Source organism: Fusarium poae, chromosome 1 (genome assembly GCF_019609905.1).
Source record: "Fusarium poae strain DAOMC 252244 chromosome 1, whole genome shotgun sequence".
NCBI classification, from domain to species: Eukaryota; Fungi; Ascomycota; class Sordariomycetes; order Hypocreales; family Nectriaceae; genus Fusarium; species Fusarium poae.
Window position 1 is genome coordinate 3,933,655 of NC_058399.1, and position 22,240 is coordinate 3,955,894.

Below are 22,240 nucleotides of genomic sequence, written 5' to 3' on the forward strand. Positions count from 1 at the left end.
CACTTTCCACAAGGCGCAGTAGTTACCATCCGCATTACCCACGCATTGCATTTGCCGTACCTTACCCAGTACTTATTATGAGACGCTTCGGATCCCATGTTTTATTACTTTGTTCAAATTAAAATGCAACGAGATGAGATTATGGATCAGCAGAAGCAATAACAACAACAACAATAACAAAAACAATAAATAATCAACAAAAACATAGCGGCAGAGCATGAAACGTCTTACTCCATTGTATGCTCTCAATCATGCTTGAGTGTGATTGTTAACATATTCAGGTTGTCTATACTTGATATTTGGTTGGTCGACTCATGTAGCAAGTTCAGGATGGCCCACATTCTCTCTCCCTCTCTCCCTCCCTGTTGAGGTGTGCTTCCAGAAACCATTTGGTTCAACTTGCAAACTCCAATGGTCCAGAGCCCAGGTACGAAAATACCGCTACATGCAGGGATTCCCTTCGTCGCCGATCACAAGAGCTCACTGTTCTCGGAGTCACCAGCATGCAAGTCAGGAGCTGCCCAGCAAGTCAGTGGGCCAAGCCTTCTTTTTTCCCTCTCTATTTTTCTTCTTACTTTGACTGACCCCATCAGCCTTTTGAGCGTAGCCGATGTCGAAAGCTCCAAGTCCAAGCTATCGTGTAACGGGTTTAGGTGTAGTGCCATGCTGGTCATACTCAAATAAAATCACTGGGAGCGTTGACCAGCATTCGATCTATCTCCTGATCGACCTTGACCAAATTTCGACTTTTGGAGGGTCACAAATCTCCAGATATTACTCAAATCAACGCTTCGACTCGAGAGCAAACAGTTGCTACTTGTTGGCGAATCACCCGTATGAATGAGGATGCTAGGTATTTGCCTCCACGTGTACAGCACAACATTTTATAACGGCATTCACTTGCAACTCCAAACCTTCAGCGTTGATAGGACTTCAAAATGTATCGAGTGTCGTTTGGGCCGAATGGACTTTGCAGTATGAATGTGGAGGGAAATGCCTCAGATCCACCACTAACGCCGTCAATCAAGCGCGGTGCACGCATCTAGGCCACAAACCCCTTTCTGCCACGCCGTCTTGGCTGTCTAGCCTACCAGCACATCGTCAACTTGTTCAACAGCTGCACTAAAGTGGGTGCATGGTGAATAGAGACGTACGTGCTGTTCACCGCTGTTGTCCTCGGCCAATACCACGACCTGAGCCTCCCAAGCCCTGCTCTGGGAGATTGGGCCCACTGGCCAGGACAACAATTGCTGTAACGCAGACGAGCCAATACGTAGCGCCGTTCCCCCAGGAAATTAACTAGCTGGTCAGTCAGTTTGAGCCATCTTTCGCCTTGGCCAGGTTGCCATGCGAGCCTCGTGGCTTGAAATAATGAGACGAAACATGTGTTCTGAAGAAGAATGGTGCTTTCCAAAAATTCGGGTTCATGTGGTTAGCAAACTCGATATTGAACAATGGACCAATGCCGATTTTTATCAGAGTCCCCGTTACAGCTGTTGCCAAGCAAACTGAAGATTTTAGTCAAATTTTATGTCTGCTATCGGGTTTCTTGTTGGAAAAATGACTTTTTTGTCTGATTATCAGCTATTATTCCATCACTGATAGATGAATATGATATCCGATTTATCAGTCATGCAATATCGACGACCTAGGGACGAGGTGTAACAGTTTTGGGTCGTTTGCTTGTCACCATGTCCCGGTTCACAAACTATCAGACCCTTCATTTCAGGGTCTTCAAAGCGTACTTGTGCTCGGTTTTGCATTGGGTCTTTGCTGATCTAGTGCCAACAAGGAGGGGAAAGTAGGACACGATGTCCCGAACCGTTTGATGTGACATTATCAGAATCATGTCGATGGATTCTGCTCTACTTTTACCTCTAGAGCGATTCCCGACACTGCCCAGGGTCACATTGTGGAACACGTTGAGTAGGGACCAACGCAGCCGCTTGATCAACGTCCACACATCCACTCGGCGCTCGGAGCTAATCGTGATGGGTACGGCCCCTTGCGAGCTGTAGAGTATTTGACTCTAGTCCTAATGTGGTATGACACCTTGAATCTTGAATGGATTGGAGATTCTAGATTTCTCAGGGTCGTTTGACCATCTTGAGATCTGTTGTTAAACAGGGAAGTATATGATATCTCCCAGCCAGATAATATCACAATTTGGCTGGATGATTATCATGAACACGCACGAGGTGTTATATCACACCGCAATACCGAAAAAAAAAACATACGGTGTTACTAATCTGACAGAATATCAAACCTCGATCGTTCACTTCGGCACCAGCTTCATCTAGCTTGGCCCTACCGCTTAACTAGGGCATGGACCAGTGGATTGGATCGCCATTGGCGCCCTTTGACCGCAACAAACACCATGTTCTCTCGCGTGACGGCTGCCTTTGTTTCTCATTGCCGCGCGAACTATGTACTTTTCGGTCTGCCCTAGGGACGACGGCCTTGCTGATGGGCCATGCCGGAAAATGCCCCTCATCCTCGAAGCGCTTTGGCCTTTGAGTATTACGCAGTGTGTGTTGTGCAGGACTTGTGTTGTTTTAGTGTTCCCACATAGGGACGGATCTCGAACGAGTCTCTGTGTGTCTCAACCTTGACGTCCGAATATAACTTAGGTCGAGTGAATATGCATGAGCATGCATGACTGCTTGAAAGACCATTGACTCCTGAGCCGTGTTTCTTTCGAGCTCGTCCGCTCTCTTCATGCATAGGGCGGGTGCACTGGCGTGTCAGCTGGCCTCAACTTCTGTGAATATAATCAACGCGGCTGTCGCAGCAGCAAGTTCCCCAACCTCCAGCTGTAAGAGGCATGACTCTGAGTGTAGCGGTGTGAGCTGCATGTCAATGAGACATACCTTCAAGACCATAGGTCGTTGGAAGGTGTTGCCATGTTATTTACCAGCAGCGTGGGAGGGTTGGATGCCCATGTATACCCTGGCACCTCTTGTGACTGGTACTACCCTATATCAACCTGCCACACTGGTGATGTTCCCAACGTCACTGATGGACGTGAGAAAGAGCTTGCCAATGCCTGATGGCCATTGGGAAGCAGTGTCCATATCTGACTATGTGATACATTGACAGATCTAGCCAACATCACGAACGGCGGACGTATTCGGTCCCCTTCCCCGGAGACTGTCGTTGTAATCATCAAACCATGTAGCTGTATGGGTGTAAGACAAGTGTGCAAACTACGATCTATTGCCTCTTTGCCATATCTACACATGAAGAACTAGTCTGATCTCCATCTATCAACATGAATATGTAACGTGTGGCGGCAGATATCATTTATATCACTCACGATAGCCAGCAAAGTTGCCACCGGATCAATAGTGATACCATGGTATTCCACGAGGAAAACATCAGTATCAGGATACCTACGTCAGCCGTCAAGCTATCCACCAGCGAGTGCAAGGGCAAGTTATTGCAATGCATCCGAAGTGCAACATGTTCGTCACAAAAATTAGGCAGGGTTTCCTTCGTCAGTTCCAATGTCTATACCTGATTTTGGTATGACACAAGATGTGTCCTGGATCGACACAGGCAGAACCATTCTGTCATCAACAGCTCAAGGCAGAACCTGTCCTGCGTCACAAGTGTTCACCAAGTTGAGCTAAGGGACGACGATCGAGACCCTGATCCTTTCCTGTCTCTCGGCTGAATTCATCCCTCAAAGTTGCCACTCGCTGGTAACACTAATTGACACAAAACAACACCACCTCATCATAATCACGCTCGAAACTGCATCATTGGATCCGTGTGGGGAAGCCGTTGTTCTCCATTCAGTCAAGTCGCGCAAAACCCATGACATGGCCCATGAAGAAACAAGAAGAAGCAAAAGGCACCTCTCAAGCGAGGGTGGGGGTAAAAACTAAGCATGTACAGTACAGCCAAAGACGTGGTTGGTGATGAGAAAACCCACTCTATCACCAACTCGGAGAGAGACTCTACCTATCATAGACCCTGTAAAAGAAAAGAGAGAGAGAAAAGTATAAAAAAAAAATTCAAAATCGAACATCGAAAGGCTAGGTAGAATACAGAATGGAGCATCGAGAGGATGGGGACGGAAGAAAAAGAAAAAGCCCCCTTCTTTAAGTTCTTTCTTTAGGCCCGCAGCTTCTGTGCCAAGGAGCCGCAATGCTGCAGGACAGAAAAGAGACCGAGGCCGGCAAAGAAGCGAGACGTAGATCGTGGGCGGCTGAAGGAGGCACAATGGCTAACTTACGTTAGTTAATGCAAGTTATCGTATTGCAAAGCTCCTGCGATTACTTGTTTATTGCTCACACAGAGTAACCGAAACCTTACATAAGAACCCACAAAACCTTCCTTTAATTAACCTATAAAATCACCTAACTGACCCTTTTAAATTCCTATCTTTAGTTATAGTGATATCTTAATTACTACTATAGCCTTCTATTATATATCTTTAAGCCAGGCTATATATAATCTATCTTTTAAGGCCTTTAAGAATTCTTTTTATTAATAAAATAGATACTTATTACTATTAAAGGCCTTATTTAGAGTTTTAAAAGCTTTTTTTTTAATTTTTAATTAATTAATTAATATTTTTTTTTTAATTTTTTTAATTAAATTAATAAATCTAATTAGCTTAATTAAATAATAATTAAAAAAAGCTATTTTAATTAATTAAATAATATTAAATTTATTAATGATGCATGAAGGCATCGTCATATCAATTGACCGGGTAATTCAGTTGCCCGATCCGTAGTTTACCCGGATTAGCCGGATGAGTCAGCGAGATCTGTGCCCTTACGGCACAGATTCTGACTTAGCCAAATACGAATCATGCACCTTACGATAACTCACCCTGACCCTAGGCGTGATCTGTTATCAAATGGTAGCAGCTACACGTTTATCACGATCCCTATCTTCAATTTACTGCAGGCTATCAAGCCTATATCAATCTTCATTCTATCTGATTTCCAATCAGTGAAAAAACCATACAAAGACCTCCGGAAACACTCATAAAGAGCCCAAGCTGAAGTATCTTGGTGGTCCTCTATTCCATCAAGATATCACCCTTCATCAATCGATCATATCAATCTTCAATCGATTCTATCGTAATCCGCAGGATTACATCCCCTATCAACGCCACATAACGCACGCCAAGGCCCGAAATAGCCTTTCTTTCATCTTCGCCTAACCTTATATACCTTCCCGCCTAACCGGTCAACAATATGGCCAAAGAACCGGGAGAGCCCGATTCGGGTGACGAAGGCAGCGATCACGTCACTGAGCAACCTGCCCGCAGCAGCACCGCACGTCGCGATAGCTTCTATCTTCCTGATAATGAGATTGCTCGCGACATCGAATTGCTGAGAAAGCATGACAAGGTGGTTAGATGGGGAATCCGCTTCCTCCGATTGATTGAAGAATATGGTACCCCTGCTGTACTAGACACCGTAACTATCTGGGATCTGGATGTCATGACACAGATCCGCAGTTTCACAGCATCACTGGTGGATGCTGATCCCCTTGCTCGTGAATTACTGGACAATCCCCGTGCTAAGGTGTCTCATCTATCCTCAATGGAATGGTGGAGAACATCGATCAACAGACAACTTTCGTTCAAACCTATTAATGAGTTCAGTGCTAAACCGCTGAGTACCATCCGCCGACCCAAGACTGGCGAAGTCCCTCAGCCTCCCATCTCTGACGATGAAGGTTCAGATCATGAGAGCGACGAACGTCGTCGACGTGAGGAAGAAAAGGAAGAGGCTGAACGCCGTCGCCGTGAATCCACTGGAGTTACCAACACTTCGCGTACTACCGACTCTGACCCGGCCAAGAAGATCAAGAAGGAATCTCTCGGAGTCTTCCACCCAGGCCATCCTGATGATGTAGATAACCGTGGATTGGTGACTACCAGCACAGGCAAGATCATTTACACTGACGTTCATACGTTCTGTGAGCATGTGCAGCTCTTCAAGCGATACGGCAATTATGTGCTTACTGACCATTACCTCGGGATGCTCGCGGGGAATGCCAGCGCATGGCTCATGGCGGAACTTGACCATACAGCCCGTCACCAAGTGCTGAACGCATCAATTACTGAATTCTGCCAAATCCTGACCAAACGATTTAAACGCACGGAAGCTGAACTGGTCAAGGAACTTCATCAAGCTCGCTATACACCGCGGCAAGTCGAGAACGGCGTCACCCTAGCCCAATGGGCCCAGCGAAAAGCCGGTATTGCGAAGCAACTCGGTCAGAAAGAGACATCTATTGTCCATACCCTGTTCAACCTTATTGACCCAGAAATCTCGCGCTTCCTTAGTCACCCAGATGATGATACTAAGCTGACAGACTTTATCAAGCAGTGCGAGGATCGCCGTGCCGCCATCCGCAACGTGGTGAAGCGTAGCTCGGGGAGTAACTCATCCAATGGCCGTAACCGCCAGGACTATGCTCCCTCTTCCTACGATAGCCGCCCCCGAGACGACCGGCCCCGCGATAACCGCTCCTCCCGAGGGTATCGAAGCTACGACGGTGGTCGTTCTTCAAACTCTCGCGGCAACCGAAACGATCGATACCGTGGTGACAACCGCGATGAATACAAGGCCCAAGACAAGGACCGTCGACAGTCATCGTCCCGTGATGATGACCGCCAGCCTCGTCCTCCTAGAGAAGGCGACTATATCCGTCGAGAACAACAGGAGAAGAAGGTTCACTTCGAAAAGAAATACCAAGCCATTGAGACTCCTCAACCTGAACCGGATGACCGCGGTCATGATGAGCAAGGCTTATGGGAGCAGGATTGTCCAGACCCTGAAGATGACGGCTACGAATCTGACCGTTATTCTACGTACTCATACGGTTCACAAGACGCTTACCTCGTGGTACTTGGCGACACTACGCCCAATGGATCGCGACAGGAGACGTCAACCACCAAACCATGCTACAGGTGCAGCAAGTGTAAGCGCAGCTTTCCCAGCCGCGCCCTGTTGCGTGAGCACGGAAACCTCGACACATGTATCAAGCCTCAACAACTCAAGGAGGAAGAACAGATTCTAGCCAAACCAAAGCGCTGTCAGGCTTGCTTCAGGGACTTCCCCTCAAGAAACAAGCTGCATAAGCACCTTCGCCAGGGATGCGAAGCTGGGGCTGAACCGTTGAATGGATACGAAGCCGTCACGTCGTCGCTATTCAAGCCCGTTCCGCGGACTATTGATGGAAGCTATACACATCTTAGATTCCCCGCCAAGGCAGACCGAAATGGCCCGACGGTCTCTGTCTGCGCTGACACAGGATGTGGTAAACCAGTGGTCAGCCGCCGCTGGTTGGAAACACTCAAGCACTCAATTGAGACTAAGCCACCGGTCTACATCCGAGGCGTGAACGATGTTATCGGAAAACCTCACACTGAATGGGCAACCTTCTCTTTCTTCGTGGACGGCACTCGTAAAGACGGTTCTGAAGCTGGAACCGCAGAATTCTCTTGCGGCGCCTGGGTACAGGACGGGTTGCCTCCTTCAGGCCCTGCAGCACTGTTGGGCAACGCCTGGAGGGTCCCGTACGACATCAACGTTCTCAATACAGAAGGTCGCCTTGAGTGCAAATCGCTTACCGACTTCTATATTCCTTTTGATGTGTTTCAAGTCAAGCGAAAGGTTTCCCGCCGAGTCATAGCCGCACGACCGATGACTGTCCCTGCCGGTGAAACACGGCTTATTCCGGCCGCTTGGAAGGAGTTACCTAAAGACCGAAGCTTTGCCTTCTTTGGAACTACCACTGGAACTGTCGGCGGATTGATCGACAGGAAATCTACACCTGGTGTCGTGTTCGTTAACGATACATCATCAGATGTACAAATCCAACGCAAGCAGAAGCTCGGCAATATCGAAGAATGCGACGACCAGGAAGTCTACTTCTCAACTACATGGAAATCCGCCCTGGGAGCAGTCGCCTTGAGTTCGTTTATCGGTGTGGCAAACGCTGCCGAGGAACCGGCACCTACCCCCAGCGTTGAGAGCGACCAACAGCCCAAGGGCGCGTTGCAAGCACTGTCATCCTCCTTTGAACTGACCCCTGATGTCGCTGCTGTGGCTTCTGGAGAAGTTGACGTGAAATCAACCGCTCCACCTGTGACCATGATGCCTCCAGTATCGTCCTTGGGAGAGGCCATTTTGGCAGATATCGCCGACGCTACGAAGGATTGGAAGCAGAGAAAGAGACAGGTGGTCTCAAACATGGAATGTTTTCTGGCGGCCGAATCGGAAATGGCGACCCCAACACCGCCAGATGTCGATAGCGCTGTCGACGACACTGCAGATATTCCATCTCCAGTACCATACCAAACTCAGGTTCAACGACAACCTAATCTCTCTGAGGTCACTCTGGAGAACGGCATGCATATCTATGCTGATGATCAGGCATTTTCGGGATCCGTCACCTCTCTGGTAGACCGCTATGCCTCCGTTTGGATTGACACCGGTCTGATCAAAGTAGACAAAGATGAAGAGATGACTGTCCCTCTCATTGAGAATTGGTATGAACACAAGGTGTCTCAACGACCATATGCGTGCGGATTGAAGGACCAACGCTTCATCGACGAAGTCTTCGATAACCTTCACCGACAAGGAAGAATGGAGTGGGTTAAACAACCTACGCCCTTCTCAGCACCTGTCTTCGTCGTCTGGCGAACAGTGGATGGTAAACCCAAGGGGCGTGTTGTGGTTGATCTGCGTGCCTTGAACAAGGTCACTATGCCCGATTGCTACCCACTTCCTCGCCAAGAAGACATCATCGGTTCTCTGCGAGGGGCTACCCACATCTCCGCTGTCGACGCCTCAGCCTTCTTCCACCAATTCGGAGTTACTCTAGAGCATAGAGATCGTTTCACGATCACTAGCCATCGCGGTTTAGAACGTTCAACAGTTGCGCCAATGGGATTCCGCAACTCGCCAGCCTACGCTCAGAGATACATGGATCGTCTCCTACGCCCCTTTCGTCACTTCTGTCGAGCCTTTATTGACGATGTGATTATCTTCTCGCGGTCCGCAGAAGAACATCTTCGACACTTGGAAACTATCTTGAAAACCTTTACAGCAAAGAACATCTCGATTAACCCCAAGAAAAGCTGGATCGGCTACCCAAGTGCACAAGTCCTTGGCTTTCGAGTCGACTCTCTCGGCCTTTCGACTACAGCAGAACGAGTCGCGTCCTTCGCCAAACTTGACTTCCCTTACCAATTGTCAGCTCTGGAGCAGTATATTGGCGCCACAGGCTATATACGTCACCTAATACCCTACTATGCCCAGCTTATCGAGCCATTGCAACGCCGAAAAGTTGCTCTGCTTGCAGCCGGAAGACAGAAGGGTAAAGTCGTTGACGGTAACCCCAGTCGGCGCAAGGCATTCACTAAGGCCACTCACTACGAACCAACGGAAAAGGAGAGACTGTCGTTCCAATCGGTACAAGCCGAGATTTCTTCCGGTAAAGGCCTGTGTCACCTTGATCCCAAAAAGCGACTGTTTCTACAGCTGGATGGAAGCCTCCAAAGAGGTTTCGGAGCCGTGTTGTTCCATGTCAAAGACGGATATATTTGGAAAGAGGGAACACTGATCCCACCGAATGTGGTCTTACCTATCTGCTTTATCAGCAAGACGCTTACTGGCGCAGAATCAAGATACGGCCCAACGGAGCTTGAGGTTGCAGCACTGGTGTGGGCTGTGAAGAGGTTGAAGGCACACATTGGTTCATCAGAAGGTTCTCTCACAGTGTTCACAGATCACTCAGCGACAAAGCCCATTGTGGAACGTACATCTCTGGAGACGTCTAGCACTGACCGGGCCAACCGAAAGCTCGTTAATGCGTCTATCTACTTATCGGAGTTCAACTTACGAGTGTTCCACATTCCTGGAATCAAGAACTTTATCCCAGATGCCCTGAGCAGGCTCAGTGCACCAGAAACCGACTTGAATGCCGTCAGACATAGACCTGACTATACTGCGCTAGATGATGTGCTTGTCTCGATTGAAACAATGATATCTGATGAAACAAAAGCGCGATTTCAGAAGGGATACTTGGAGGATACCAAGTACAAGCCTGTTATCCAAATGCTCCTCAACAATACGCCTGATGATCCCGAAATCACAGTTGAACGACTGAACGGCGAGGACGCCGTTGAAGCTTCGAAGCGCGGCGTACCGTTCGCATTACGACAAGGCCTGTTATACCACGAAGCTACAGATGGATACGTGAGACTGTGCATCCCTAAAGCCATGACAGATGATGTATTGAAAATGGCTCACGACGATCGCCATCACTATGGCGTTGACCGCATGACAAGGGAACTGTCAAATCTGGCTATACCAAATCTCACATACCTTATCAAGAAGCATATCCATGGATGCAAGGCCTGTTGCCTGGGGCAGACTAACCGGCAACAGCGCATTGGGAACTACCTTCCTATCCGCCCACCAGTATTACCTATGCAAACGATCACCATCGACTTCATCACAGACATGCCTCCTGTGGAGAGCAGAGGAACCCCATGGGCGCTTGAAGGGTTCGATACCTTTGATCAGTTGCTTACAGTATCCTGCCCTGCCAGTAAGCGTACGCTTCTTATCCCAGGGTATGCAACATACTCAGCCGCCAACTGGGCCACGGTGCTGGCACGACAACTCCTACTCGCCGACTGGGGAATGCCGCGCGTTATCATCTCAGATCGCGATCGGAAGTTTACCTCTCCCTTTTGGAGGCAGCTGTGGGCTGAGTTTGGCACTCGCCTCGCCATGACTACGGCGTATCACCCGCAGGCCGACGGCTTATCGGAACGCAAGAATCAGACTGTTGAAATCGCTATCCGCTTCTACTATATCGAGCATCCACATGCAAACTGGACTCATCTGCTCCCAAGCCTTCAATGGTCATTGAACGGAGCGCTGAACGCGGGAACGAAGATGTCGGCGCATGAGTATATCTACGGATTCAGACCCCAGAGCGCCTTAGATGCCATTACGCCAATGGAAGTCACGCCCGACCTCCCGTTCCTGCGGGAAGCAATGCGAAGAGAAGCACAGCTGGCGATGGATTTCGCGGCTATGCGAGGCAAACGAGCGTACGACAAGAACCACAAGCCGATCATCCTGAAGGCAGGTGACCGCGTCTACCTACGTCTTCACGATGGCTACCATTTGCCAGGAAAACCATCCAGAAAGTGGTCACAACAACGAAGCGGTCCCTATGAGATCATCCGAATGGTTGGGGACCTTGCTTGTGAGCTCAAATTACCCCAGAACATGAAGATACACCCAGTCATCTCGGTTCAACAGCTTACCCCGGCGCACGCCGATGACTTTGAGGAGGACGAGCCGGGACCTATCGAAGGAGGCTCGGATGACGAAGATGGGTACGTCGTCGACCACATCGTCAAACGTGAGGTCCGCCGACTTGGGAGAAAGGCTACGCCAACTGAAGGCTTCTGGGTACGATGGAAAGGCTGGGGAGCTCAACATGACCAGTGGGTGAAGACCGCTGATATAGCGGAAAATCTCATTGAGGACTTTCGCAAGGAACACCCGGAGCAATTCGAGGAACCGACTGTTCGCCGGAATGCAAGACGAAAGGTGTCGAAGGGGTAGACACTTATTGGACGCAAGGTGGACAGGAAATGTACGAATTGCATGGATGAGGGTATCTATTCTACTGAGGTCAGTAGAAGCCTCCTTTTGAGGCCGGCATCTGATGCATGAAGGCATCGTCATATCAATTGACCGGGTAATTCAGTTGCCCGATCCGTAGTTTACCCGGATTAGCCGGATGAGTCAGCGAGATCTGTGCCCTTACGGCACAGATTCTGACTTAGCCAAATACGAATCATGCACCTTACGATAACTCACCCTGACCCTAGGCGTGATCTGTTATCAATTAATATTTATTATAGCTTTTATTTTTATATAAATATTATTATTATTTATAGCTATATTAATAATTAAATAAATAATATAATTAAAATAAATTAATCTTTATTTATAATAATAATAATAAAATCTCTATAAGCTTTTATATATAGGCTTTAGTTTATTTATTATTTTATTATTATAATTAAAGTTAATTAATAATAAAGATTAAAGTAAAATAAACTAAATAAATTAATTAATATAAATATTTAGTCTTTTATATTTAAAAGGTTTAAAAGTAATCTTTTAATATCTTTATATTAAAAGAAGGATAAGTAAGTTATATAGTAGATATTACTTTTATATTTATATAAGATTAAGGTTACTCTAAGAGCCTTATTTTTTATAATAAAGCTATATCTATCGATTTTATATTAGACTTCGAGGGATACCTATATCAAGTATTGCAAAGCTCCGCACGTCCATGCAAAGCAAAATTCGAAGAGGGCCGAGGGCTTGGGACTCAAGAACACTAGCTATCATGAGGAATGTCTGTTACACCTCAATTATAGCAGCCAAGTAACGGCCGTCATCAGATCTGAACACTGAATCAGTCACTTACTAGTCGGCGGTTCGGTATCTGCTACTTTACAAAAAACAAGGCTATATCTTTCGCATCATATATTACAACTATCGATATTCAAATAATTCATGCATGAGTGTAGCGTAAAAAAAGAATAAACCACACCGAGTGCTTATCCATGACACCCAACGCCCGTATTGCTTTCCTTCTTCCAGTGCCAGGCCAACTCCGTCCTGCCCTTGTTTGAAATTGGCAACAATGCCCCGATGTCTGTAGCACTGTAGCCATAACCGCAATACTGATGTACACACGTGTGAGGTCGACAGAACAGCTTTCACTTATGACATGCTGTACGGTACAATTGCCTTGTCAATAACAGGCTGCCGGCGCGACATACTCTCAGTCTCAGGGCCCCACTGTGCCCGATATGATGCTTCCTTCTCTACGGCACTGTCAAACGCGGCACGACACTCTGGAGGCAGAAGATCTTTGATATCATCAGACACGGTACTTAGCCCTTGGAATGAAGCAAGGAAATCGGCTGACCTCACTGTGCCGTCCACCCCAGATGCTGAAATGACACCCGCCGACGATGTTTCAAAGTAGGTGTCGGCAACAAAGAAATTGCGTGCCATCTTGCTTGGGACAGGAGGGAACACAGAGCTGCCTGCGGTAGCCTCCTCATACTCTGGGGCGACTTGCTCAATGCGTGCTCGCGTTGGCTGCATTGTTACTGGGTACTGCATGACATTAGTGTGGATGTCGTACACGCCAGCATTGTTGAGTTTTCGGATAGCATTGATGCTAGCATTGAAAGAGCTGTGCGTTTATCAGTTAGCATCGTGATGAGCCTCAAGCAGTGTATGTCATGAGGTTATAAATACGTACCTGGCTTCACGGGCGTGCTCCAGCATCCAGTTCATGTCATTGACGTTCACCTTGCGTTTCCTAGATTCGATTTTGCCATTGGGAACTGGTACTGATGGTACGTTGGTGTGGTACACAGCACTGGCTCCGTGCCACGCAACGTACTGGTTCTTGTTGTACGGCTCTCCCTCGATAAAGCGGTCGTTCGGGTCTGCGATCTCGCCCTCGACAGCACCTTCGGCACGGGCCAAGGTGACGTTGTAGTCGTCGATAATGCGCTTTCCACCGACAATAATACGCGCACCGAACTCTCGAAAAACGGATCGCGCTGTAACGATACCAATGGAACGGCCCTTGTAGGAGTGAGGAATGATATCCCGCTCAATCATATCCCGTTTCTCGTCGTCATCTACAATGATTTTGTAGAGTTTCTTGTGTTTTGTGAAAAACAGATAACTGTCCCTGAAGCCAACACATCGCGCCGGTTCTGTCGAAAGCATGTAGAGTCTGTCTCCGCGACCTGAGACTGTGAATGTTCGGCAGCGATAATCGCGCCCGCCCTGTAAGTTACCCAGCTTGTCGACCTTGGTCTCGCCTTCTGGATCCTCAGGTAGCACGCACTCGTCGTTTGCGATCTCGGCAATCGTCCCATCTCCGTCAATAACTTGCTCGGCCTTTGGCGCAGCGGGACCTCCTTTACGACCGCCTCGCCCCCGCCAACCGCCTCTGCCACGACGTCGAGGTGTATTAGCTTCGTCGGCAGGAACAGAAATCATGTTGTCCCAGTCCGGGGGTCGGTTCTTAGGTGGGCGACCCAGCCGCTTTCTGCGGACCATAGGCTGTGGCGGCGGCGTGGGCTCTTTGACGGACTCATCGTCTTTCTCAACGGTGTCGGCTGCGTCGTCCTCGTCCCCTGATTCCTCCTTTGGTTGGTGATCCTCGTCCTTCTCATCATCGGGGTCTGGCACCTGTTGTCGCCTGGAAACATGCGCACTCGGAGAGGCATCGGGCATGGGCTCGTCTTCTAAGTCGGCAAAGGACTTTGGGGTGCTCTCTGATTTAGCACTTCGCGTCAGTCTCAAGCGAATCTTTCCACGGGGCGCCATTGTGATAGGATGCGATTTTGTTTAGTTGCAATTGCGCAAAACAGAATAAAAAAAAGTTTAGAGAAGAAAAGGAAATAAAAACATCAAATGCGCCAGGAAAGAAAGAGGACGTGCAGAAAGAAGAAACAAAGTAGAAAGGGAGACTATGTCGTTCCTGGAAGAGTTGTGCTTGTTGTTTTTTTGATTGGGGTTGGTTTGTACAAAAGTTTGGATGCTGCAAGACGAGAGCTCGAACTCACTCACCTAGAGCAGCCGCAGCCCGCTTGGCGGCAGCGCGACCTGAACGTCTGCCTGCCATTTTTGATGGTGCTCTGGGAGCAAGGCAAGGCAAGTGGAGGCGTCCCCCCGATGGAAATTGCGATCGAGAGGCAGTTTCAGTCTATCAGGTATCACAAAAAAGAGGCAGGTACACACGATGCAATGTCAAAAAAGGGGTGGGAGGGGGAAACGGTTGAAAGACAAGGTAAGAGAAGGGGAGGGGGTTTAAAGAAGAAGGAAAGAACCGTTGCTTCTGCTGCGCTGCGTGCTTTCCTTGTCGTGGTTCATATTCAATCCAAAGAGGCTTGAGTGCAGTTGAGCCACGGTAGACGCGCCTGGATGAGAGCGGACGCGATATGATTGGTCAGATGACAAGCATGTCACAGTTTTAGAATCTAGAGACACTGTGCTTTTTTTATTGTAAGCATTGGGAAGTAACAATGCATAACCTAGACTACCTACCTAAACAGTAAAAAGATGTCCCCAAAGTGATAGATGGAAATGATGATATGGATCTCATGTTTTATGTATAAGCCATTTAAGTTTCGGGTTAGACAAATTGTGGTAATAGTAAAATGTAGTTCTATGCTGAAAGTGCGTTCCTGTCAGTACGTAGCGTAGGATAAAAAGACTTATACAAACGCAAACCCGGCCTAGACATCAAGCTTCTATGTTGTAAATTGATACTGAAGAGTATACAAAAAACAACCAACCATCCCTCTGACACCACGGATCATACCATAGCCCGTAACCCTGATTCATAGCATAACACCAACAGCTTTCCTTTCCTATACCAACCAATAACTCCTTACGTTTATTACAAAGTATCCCATCCTCCGTTGTTAATCTCCGCCTCCAATTTTCGGCTGATCAAACTCGGCACTCCATGATTTAGCACTGTGTTTCGTATCATAGAGTCATATCGTTTTTGGTTGAGGAAGAGCTGCCGGCCATGACGCAGCTGAGGATCCGTCTCTCCGTACTTATCGATATACGGCGCCGGTGTAAATGATCCTGAAAGTCGGAAGAGGTACACCACCGAGCACTTGCGTACATTGAGGAAGACACCGATATTGCGTTGACACCTACGGACATAAAGTTAGTATATTTCAAACTTTTAGTACCTCCCGATACTTAGATACTTACTTTCGCATGTGCTGCTGTGCACCACCGATTTTGGTGAACTCCGCACGATCCGAAGAACTATCCGTCTTCTGACAACATGTGCCTTGACTACACGATAGTTCTCCACAGAAGAGGCAAATGACAGGATCCGTAAGTTCCTTGCCTGTTGTAGGACATTTTCGCCGGGTAGCTTCGTCAATGAGAGCATCGTAGTTCTTTGGAAGTCCTATTAGCTCAAAGATTCCAGGATGGCTCATCATCGCTGAGAGCGGTATTTCGCTGTAGTCACCAGGCCACATAACTTGATGCTTGACCCAACCCGACACCAGCTCCGAAGTCGTCTGAGGCCAACCACAAGCAGATGCGTTGTCTGTTATGGAAGCGCACATCTCGTCAAACGTTGGCAACTTTAGCGCCTCCGTGAGGCGCTCTAGCTCATCAGCTTCTGGGCTGGACGAGACATGGCTGTTGAAGTCCACACCATACTTGACATAGAGAAAGATGACACACTTCCGTAGAAAAGCGAGAGCGTACTTTTTCGAAAATGTATACCAGCTCTCCAGAGTGTCCACGCCGGGCTGCTGGAACCCTCGGTTCTCACCAAACTCCACACCTTCAGGGAACTGGGCAGCGTGATATTCAAGACCAGTCTTTGTGACACCAAGAGCAAAATCAGCAAAGTTATTAATGGCTGGGTCTTGTGTTTGACGGCTGGTAAGGTTGCCAACCCAGCTTGCAACAGGGATATTGCGACCCATGTGATAAACCAGCTTGACAAGCTCTGCCAAGTAACACAATCGAAGCACGTGCGATATCTCGGCTTTTTGAAGCGGCACCAAGCCGTAAGAGCATTCCACCAAAAATAGGAACGAATCCATACTCAGCAGTGGAGGATAAACATCCAGTGGACGGCGAGCATAAGGAGTTCCGGTACCGAAGTATCGGGACATGAACAGCTGGCAATGTTGCCTCTCACTGTCCTTCTTGAACTCTTCTTCAATCTTGTTCTCAGCTCCACCAGACTGCGCCCCAATAGCGATATACGAAGAGACAGTCTCTGACAAAATTCTCAGATGAGTCAGGATGTGTTCAGGGATCTTTTCTAAAAGTGTCATGCCAGGTTGAGCCTCAATACCTCGTTGCTGCACTTCAATAGAAGAGATGGTGAAACCCACTGACTTTACCAAAGTGTCGCTGGCACATAGCTCACCGACGTTATCACCCTTAGCATCAATGAGGTGGTTGGTGCGAAGACCATTAACGCGAAGTGTGTTTCTCAGTCGGCGGTACGCTGCCAGCAGCTCTTTCATCAACTGGGAACCATCCGTATTGGCGGGGGCTGACTGAGGTTGTGCCGGCTCAGGGGTAATCGAGTCAGAGAACGCATAACTAACGGGCGTACCGACAGTTGATGAGTGAGACTCGGCATCATCTCTTCCCCATGTGTTTTCACTCGAAGCTTGGGCTGGAAGAAGAGACTCAACGAGGCTACCTGGGAGGCTTGGGGTAAACATATCAGGCACGGCTGGCTCATCCTCACGTGCCTTGCTTCCACCAATCCAGTAAGCAGACCCAAGCTGTTTCTCGACAAAGTCGTCAAATGTACTCTGTGACTGTAGGTAGCCTGGGTACGACTCATCTATACCTTTCCAGATGATAGGCATAAACGCATTTCCCAGAGCCTTGCACAATGGACAGACGAACTCATTACGTCGGGTGTCCTCAGGATGGTGCCTAGCGATTTGATGTGTATGACGCCTAACAGTTGCTTCGTAGTAGACCTCAAAACAACGGTAATGCATCATATGTCCGCAACCACTAGCCACAGGACCTGGCCGGCATACGTTGGAGGGGAATCCTTTACCAATCGTTTGTCTCTCCGCAAGGAAAGTCTCGCCTTGAGCGTTGATCTTTTCTACCATCTTTCTGTTTTCGTGGGCGATACCAAATGGTCGTACATCCTCGGCCGATCGGTCAAGGCTGCAAGGGGTTTGTGATGCTTCGCGAACAAAGTCAGGGTCTTGGAAATCAGTTTGTCGTAGGACACGGCTTTCGTTGAAGTGAGCAAATGTTCCGTAGAGATGGCGATCGTCTGGCTCTTCCTGGCATAGGATACATGTACCCACAGGATATTTCCAGTTATGTTTCCGATCCTCAGTCTGCTCTTCTTCCCCTTCTTCGTCTGTATCTTCATCTATATCACTGCCCCAGTCGATAGAGGCTTGGTTCTCCAGAAAACTCTTCTGTTGTTGTTGGAAATGTGCCATGACCTTGGCTTGGCGGCTCAGAGCTGCCTTCTTTCTCCTTTCACGCTCCTCTTCAACAGATGTGTTGGCAGGTGAAGCGGTGTTGATGCGATCGACGGAAGCCCCCAAGGTCACGAATGCAGACTCAAATGTACGAGGACGCTTCTGGCGTAATCGCTTGAGAACCAGCGCAACCTTAGGATGGACTGCCTTGAACTCATCTTTGGTCGACATCATATTGAGTAAAGAGACAATGGTCCTTGTCTCTTTCTCAGGAACAGGCAAGAAGTTGCTGCGTCCAGGTTTTGTAAGAGCAATGTATGTGAATGACTTGGTTGATTCTTCATTCATATCTTCGTCGTTCGACTTGTCCTCGAGGATCGCAATGAGCATGAGGTGTAAAACGACTTGAAGAAACGTCTCCAACCGAGTGAAAGGGATGGAAGGGGTAAACTTGCCAGCCATCAAGGGGTAGAGAAGCGAGTAGTATATGACTTGAGTAAACATGCCTGTGCTGGTGAAAGCCCCAAGTTCTTCGAACATACCCGAAGGGACTGGTCGGGCTTTGGGCTCGTACACGATTTCATCAACCGTCTTTCCTGTTCGCTTCGCCATCTTCTTTCGATAAGCTAGCTCAGACTCCTCTCGTTGATTCTTGTTGTAGTGTGCAATGTAAGGATCAATCTCCTCGATGAACTCTGGCCGCAGCTCGAAAGTACCGACGTCAGAAACACCCTCGGGTGGCTTGAAAATAGCCATTTCATCCAGAACCCGGTGGAAGTCCTCTTGCTCCTGATACTTCTCTGGAAGCTTATTACAGATCTCGTTAAATGAGAGAGGCTTAAAACACAGCACATGAATAATGTCACGGCGCATAGCCAACAGTCTGGACTGGACCTCGTCCTCCGATGAGATTAGAGACGTACGATCGCTGAGCAAAACAATGAGGAGATGGATCATGTCCTCGACAACATCAAGATGCTGTGCATCATCTTGTGCCTCTGACTTGAGTTCGAACAGGCCTTTGACCCAGCTCTCCATTCCAAAGCGGTCGACGATCGAAGCCAACACTCGGCTAGGGTTGCACACCACCAAAGCGGTTTGGAGAAGGAAAATATCTCGGTGATGAGACACATCTCGTTGGCCAACACCCCTGTATGTGCTGGCTTGGTGTCGCAAGCTTATTCCGTTACGAACCCACATGTTGGCTTTGATTTGGGCAAGCCAAGCGCAGACGCGCAAAGGAAAATCGAATGTTGCAATGAGATAATCCTCTGCAGTATAATTCTTGCGTGGGACTTGAGGTCGACCCATAAGCTTCGGCTTTGACTTGAGCTCTTGTTGAGTAAAGCTCAGCAGATTTCGTACTGTAGACACAGGCAATGATCTTCCGCACTCGATGAGCCAAGAGAGTGTATAGTGCAGGGCATGATGGAAACTGATTGCATCCTTTTCAACAACAAATTTGACAACATCAAAAGATGCGTCCTCGCCCTCGAATTCAAAATCGCTCAATGTCTTGAACTGCACCTCATCCTTAATTTCTCCTTGTTTGAATCGATGGCGTTCGGCGCCAATCGAGTTCAAAATAACTGTTTTCGCCGTGAAGCGAATTGCATTCTGCAGGTAATGGAACTCATCAGGCGGGCAGTTACGGAACGCCTCGGCAAGGTTTCGAGCTTGCAGATTGATCTGCCTGGTCACGAGGGAAGCCGTGATCCAGGAGTCAGCCTCATATTCTACGTGCTCAACCACAGCTCTCACATTCGGCCCTATGCACTGATGGAGTTTGACAAGATCAAGGAATTGCATGAGATAGCGAGGTTCACATCTCACACGCTCCTGTACATGAGGAGCACCAAAGAGGTACTTAAGATCTTGGTAGAAGTGATACATACGCCTGTTGGTGACGGATCCGCTCTCAAATCCAAGCACCGCATCAGGGGAAACCTCCCAGGGGTGGCCGACCTGACGAGTTGTCAAGAAAGTATAGAGGATCGCCAGCAAGCTGGTCATGAAATTACCGCGCTCAACAACTTCAGCGGTGATGGATGGGGTGGTGAGCATCTGAAGAGAAAGGTTGATGATGGAGTGATCTGGTTCTCTGTCTCCGACTAGGTAGAGCTGGGCCAGAATGGTGTAAAGGCTGGCGAACCTCAGAGCCAACACTCGCTTGAACTCGGGTATGGTTACGACAGTAGAAATATACAAGGCTCGAAGGTCGTTCCTGACCTTCTTCCACATTCGAAGATCGAATAGCAGAAGCCAATCGAGACGAACGCGGCGGAATACATCCTCAGCTGGGGGTACGTTTTCGCGCTGCGCATAGATGACGGGTGTCTCAATCCAATAATTTCCAGGTCTGGGGACCAGCTTCTCAGTTCTACCAGGCGTCTTGGGAATTTCAGCATTTGCCTTGGCGTAGATTGACGGTGCGATCAAGGGTTCCGCTGTGTCAGAGTCGGACGGCGTTGCCTCTCTGTCTCCAGTCCTAGTAGAGGCTTCCGGCTGGGTCTGACCCTGGGGCTGAGCCTGAGCAGCAGGTGGCGGAGGTGGAGGCGGATATCCTGCCATTGTCGCTTCGTCTTCTTCCAAGGCTTGATCGTTGTCTCGCCAATTCATACCAAGGTCTCCCACGTCTCCTCGGGCATCGACCATCATAACATCTTCATCCTCATCTTCATCGCCTCCAGCCACGGAACTCGAAGGAGAGTGCTGAGCCTGGTCGTCCATATCTGCATCAACGTCGTCTTCGTCCTCATCGTCCTCATCCTCGATATCTATTTGAACACCGGCGCCAGCCCCCGCGGCAGCCTGCAATGCTAAGATGAATCTAGCATTCATACCATCGAAGCGGCGTCTACTGTCAACGATCTGATCATCCTCCTCTTCATCGTCTATCAAGCCTAGCGTATGAGTCGCTTGGCTGCCCTTACGCCAAGGATTCATAACTTGCTCGCAGACAGTTCGCCGGAGGATACCGTTGTCATGACCAACTGAGCAACCAGAAATATCGCTCAACCATTCGACGAGTGTGCCGCACATTTGTTCACGGAATGTATCTCTTGCAGACCGAATGGTGACCGTAACTCTGATAGCCTCCATAATCGTAGCCATTTCCAAGAGTCGGGGAACATCCGACAAGTAGGTAAGTATACTCCGTCCGATCGCATCTGTCTCCCAAGCATTCTCTGCCGCCAGCTTTCGGCTTTTTCTACAAGCACGAGCAACTTGGTCTTGAACTTCCTGAACAGTGTGTTTCTCATCGTTCCATAGAACAAGTGCGAATTCATTGCACTGTTCTGCTTCGGAACCATAGTATTTGGACAGGAGCCGTGATGACTGTTCGTCTTCGAGAATCGAATCTTGCGTTTTGGCTTGCCGGAGCTGCTCTGGAGAGCATGAGATAACATCGCAGATGTAATCGAATACGCGACCAATAGTCATCTGCAAATTCGTCACAAGATCCTCAGGCAGACCGGCTGCCTCCTTTCCTTTGCCCTTGTCGGTACCTCCTTGGACATTAGAATGGATTGTGCAGAACAGAGGTGTCCGCCATGCTTCGTCATCTCCACAATCGCAGCAACCACTGTTTCCCACAGATATGTGGATTCTAACCATGTGTCCGGTGTGGTCGGTCGAGTCAAAACACCGGGCGCACAGGCAGCAAGTTTCGTCAGTACCACAGGTACGGCACATGTATGATGCTTCACCAGGCTTGAAGATATGTCCACATCGTTTTCCCCGCGCCGCTTCGGTGTACTCGGCGCCTTCAACTGCGCCTTGAGAGTCGCTTAGCTTTAGGCTCTCTCCAGGTTTACCATCCGGGAAGAGAAGTCGCATGTATTCGTTGCTGCCGCCAGCAAGAGACCAGAACAGGCTGGTTAATAGTTCGCGAGAAGCTTCTTCGGTAAAGCGGTAGTTAAAGTGTGCGGGCAGCTCTGCCAAGAACTGACAGAGCTGCTGCTCCTGCGTCGACATGGAATGGGACATTGTCAATTCAACCTCATGGTAGTATTTTCTGTGCCAGATAGGAATAAGGAGAAGGTTCAAAGGCAGAGCAGGAAAGAAAGAAAAGCAAAAACGTTGATTGCGGTGTCGGCGATGTCGTCAGGCGGGTTGTTGATAGGCAATGCTAAGTAAGGTGGGGGGTCCGCAAATATTGGAGAAGCC

At 48.6% G+C, this 22,240-nt stretch overlaps 2 protein-coding genes across 2 annotated transcripts; both read right to left on the reverse strand.

The window, feature by feature from the left end:
- Positions 1–12,803: 12,803 nt before the first annotated feature.
- On the reverse strand, positions 12,804–14,438 carry FPOAC1_001281 (uncharacterized protein; the record flags this gene model as incomplete). Its single annotated transcript, XM_044845886.1, has 2 exons — positions 12,804–13,284; positions 13,354–14,438. The coding sequence occupies 2 exons, from the start codon at positions 14,436–14,438 to the stop codon at positions 12,804–12,806; spliced, it is 1,566 nt and encodes a 521-aa protein (XP_044711802.1).
- Positions 14,439–15,513: 1,075 nt separating this feature from the next.
- On the reverse strand, positions 15,514–22,060 carry FPOAC1_001282 (uncharacterized protein; the record flags this gene model as incomplete). Its single annotated transcript, XM_044845887.1, has 2 exons — positions 15,514–15,781; positions 15,843–22,060. The coding sequence occupies 2 exons, from the start codon at positions 22,058–22,060 to the stop codon at positions 15,514–15,516; spliced, it is 6,486 nt and encodes a 2,161-aa protein (XP_044711803.1).
- Positions 22,061–22,240: the final 180 nt, after the last annotated feature.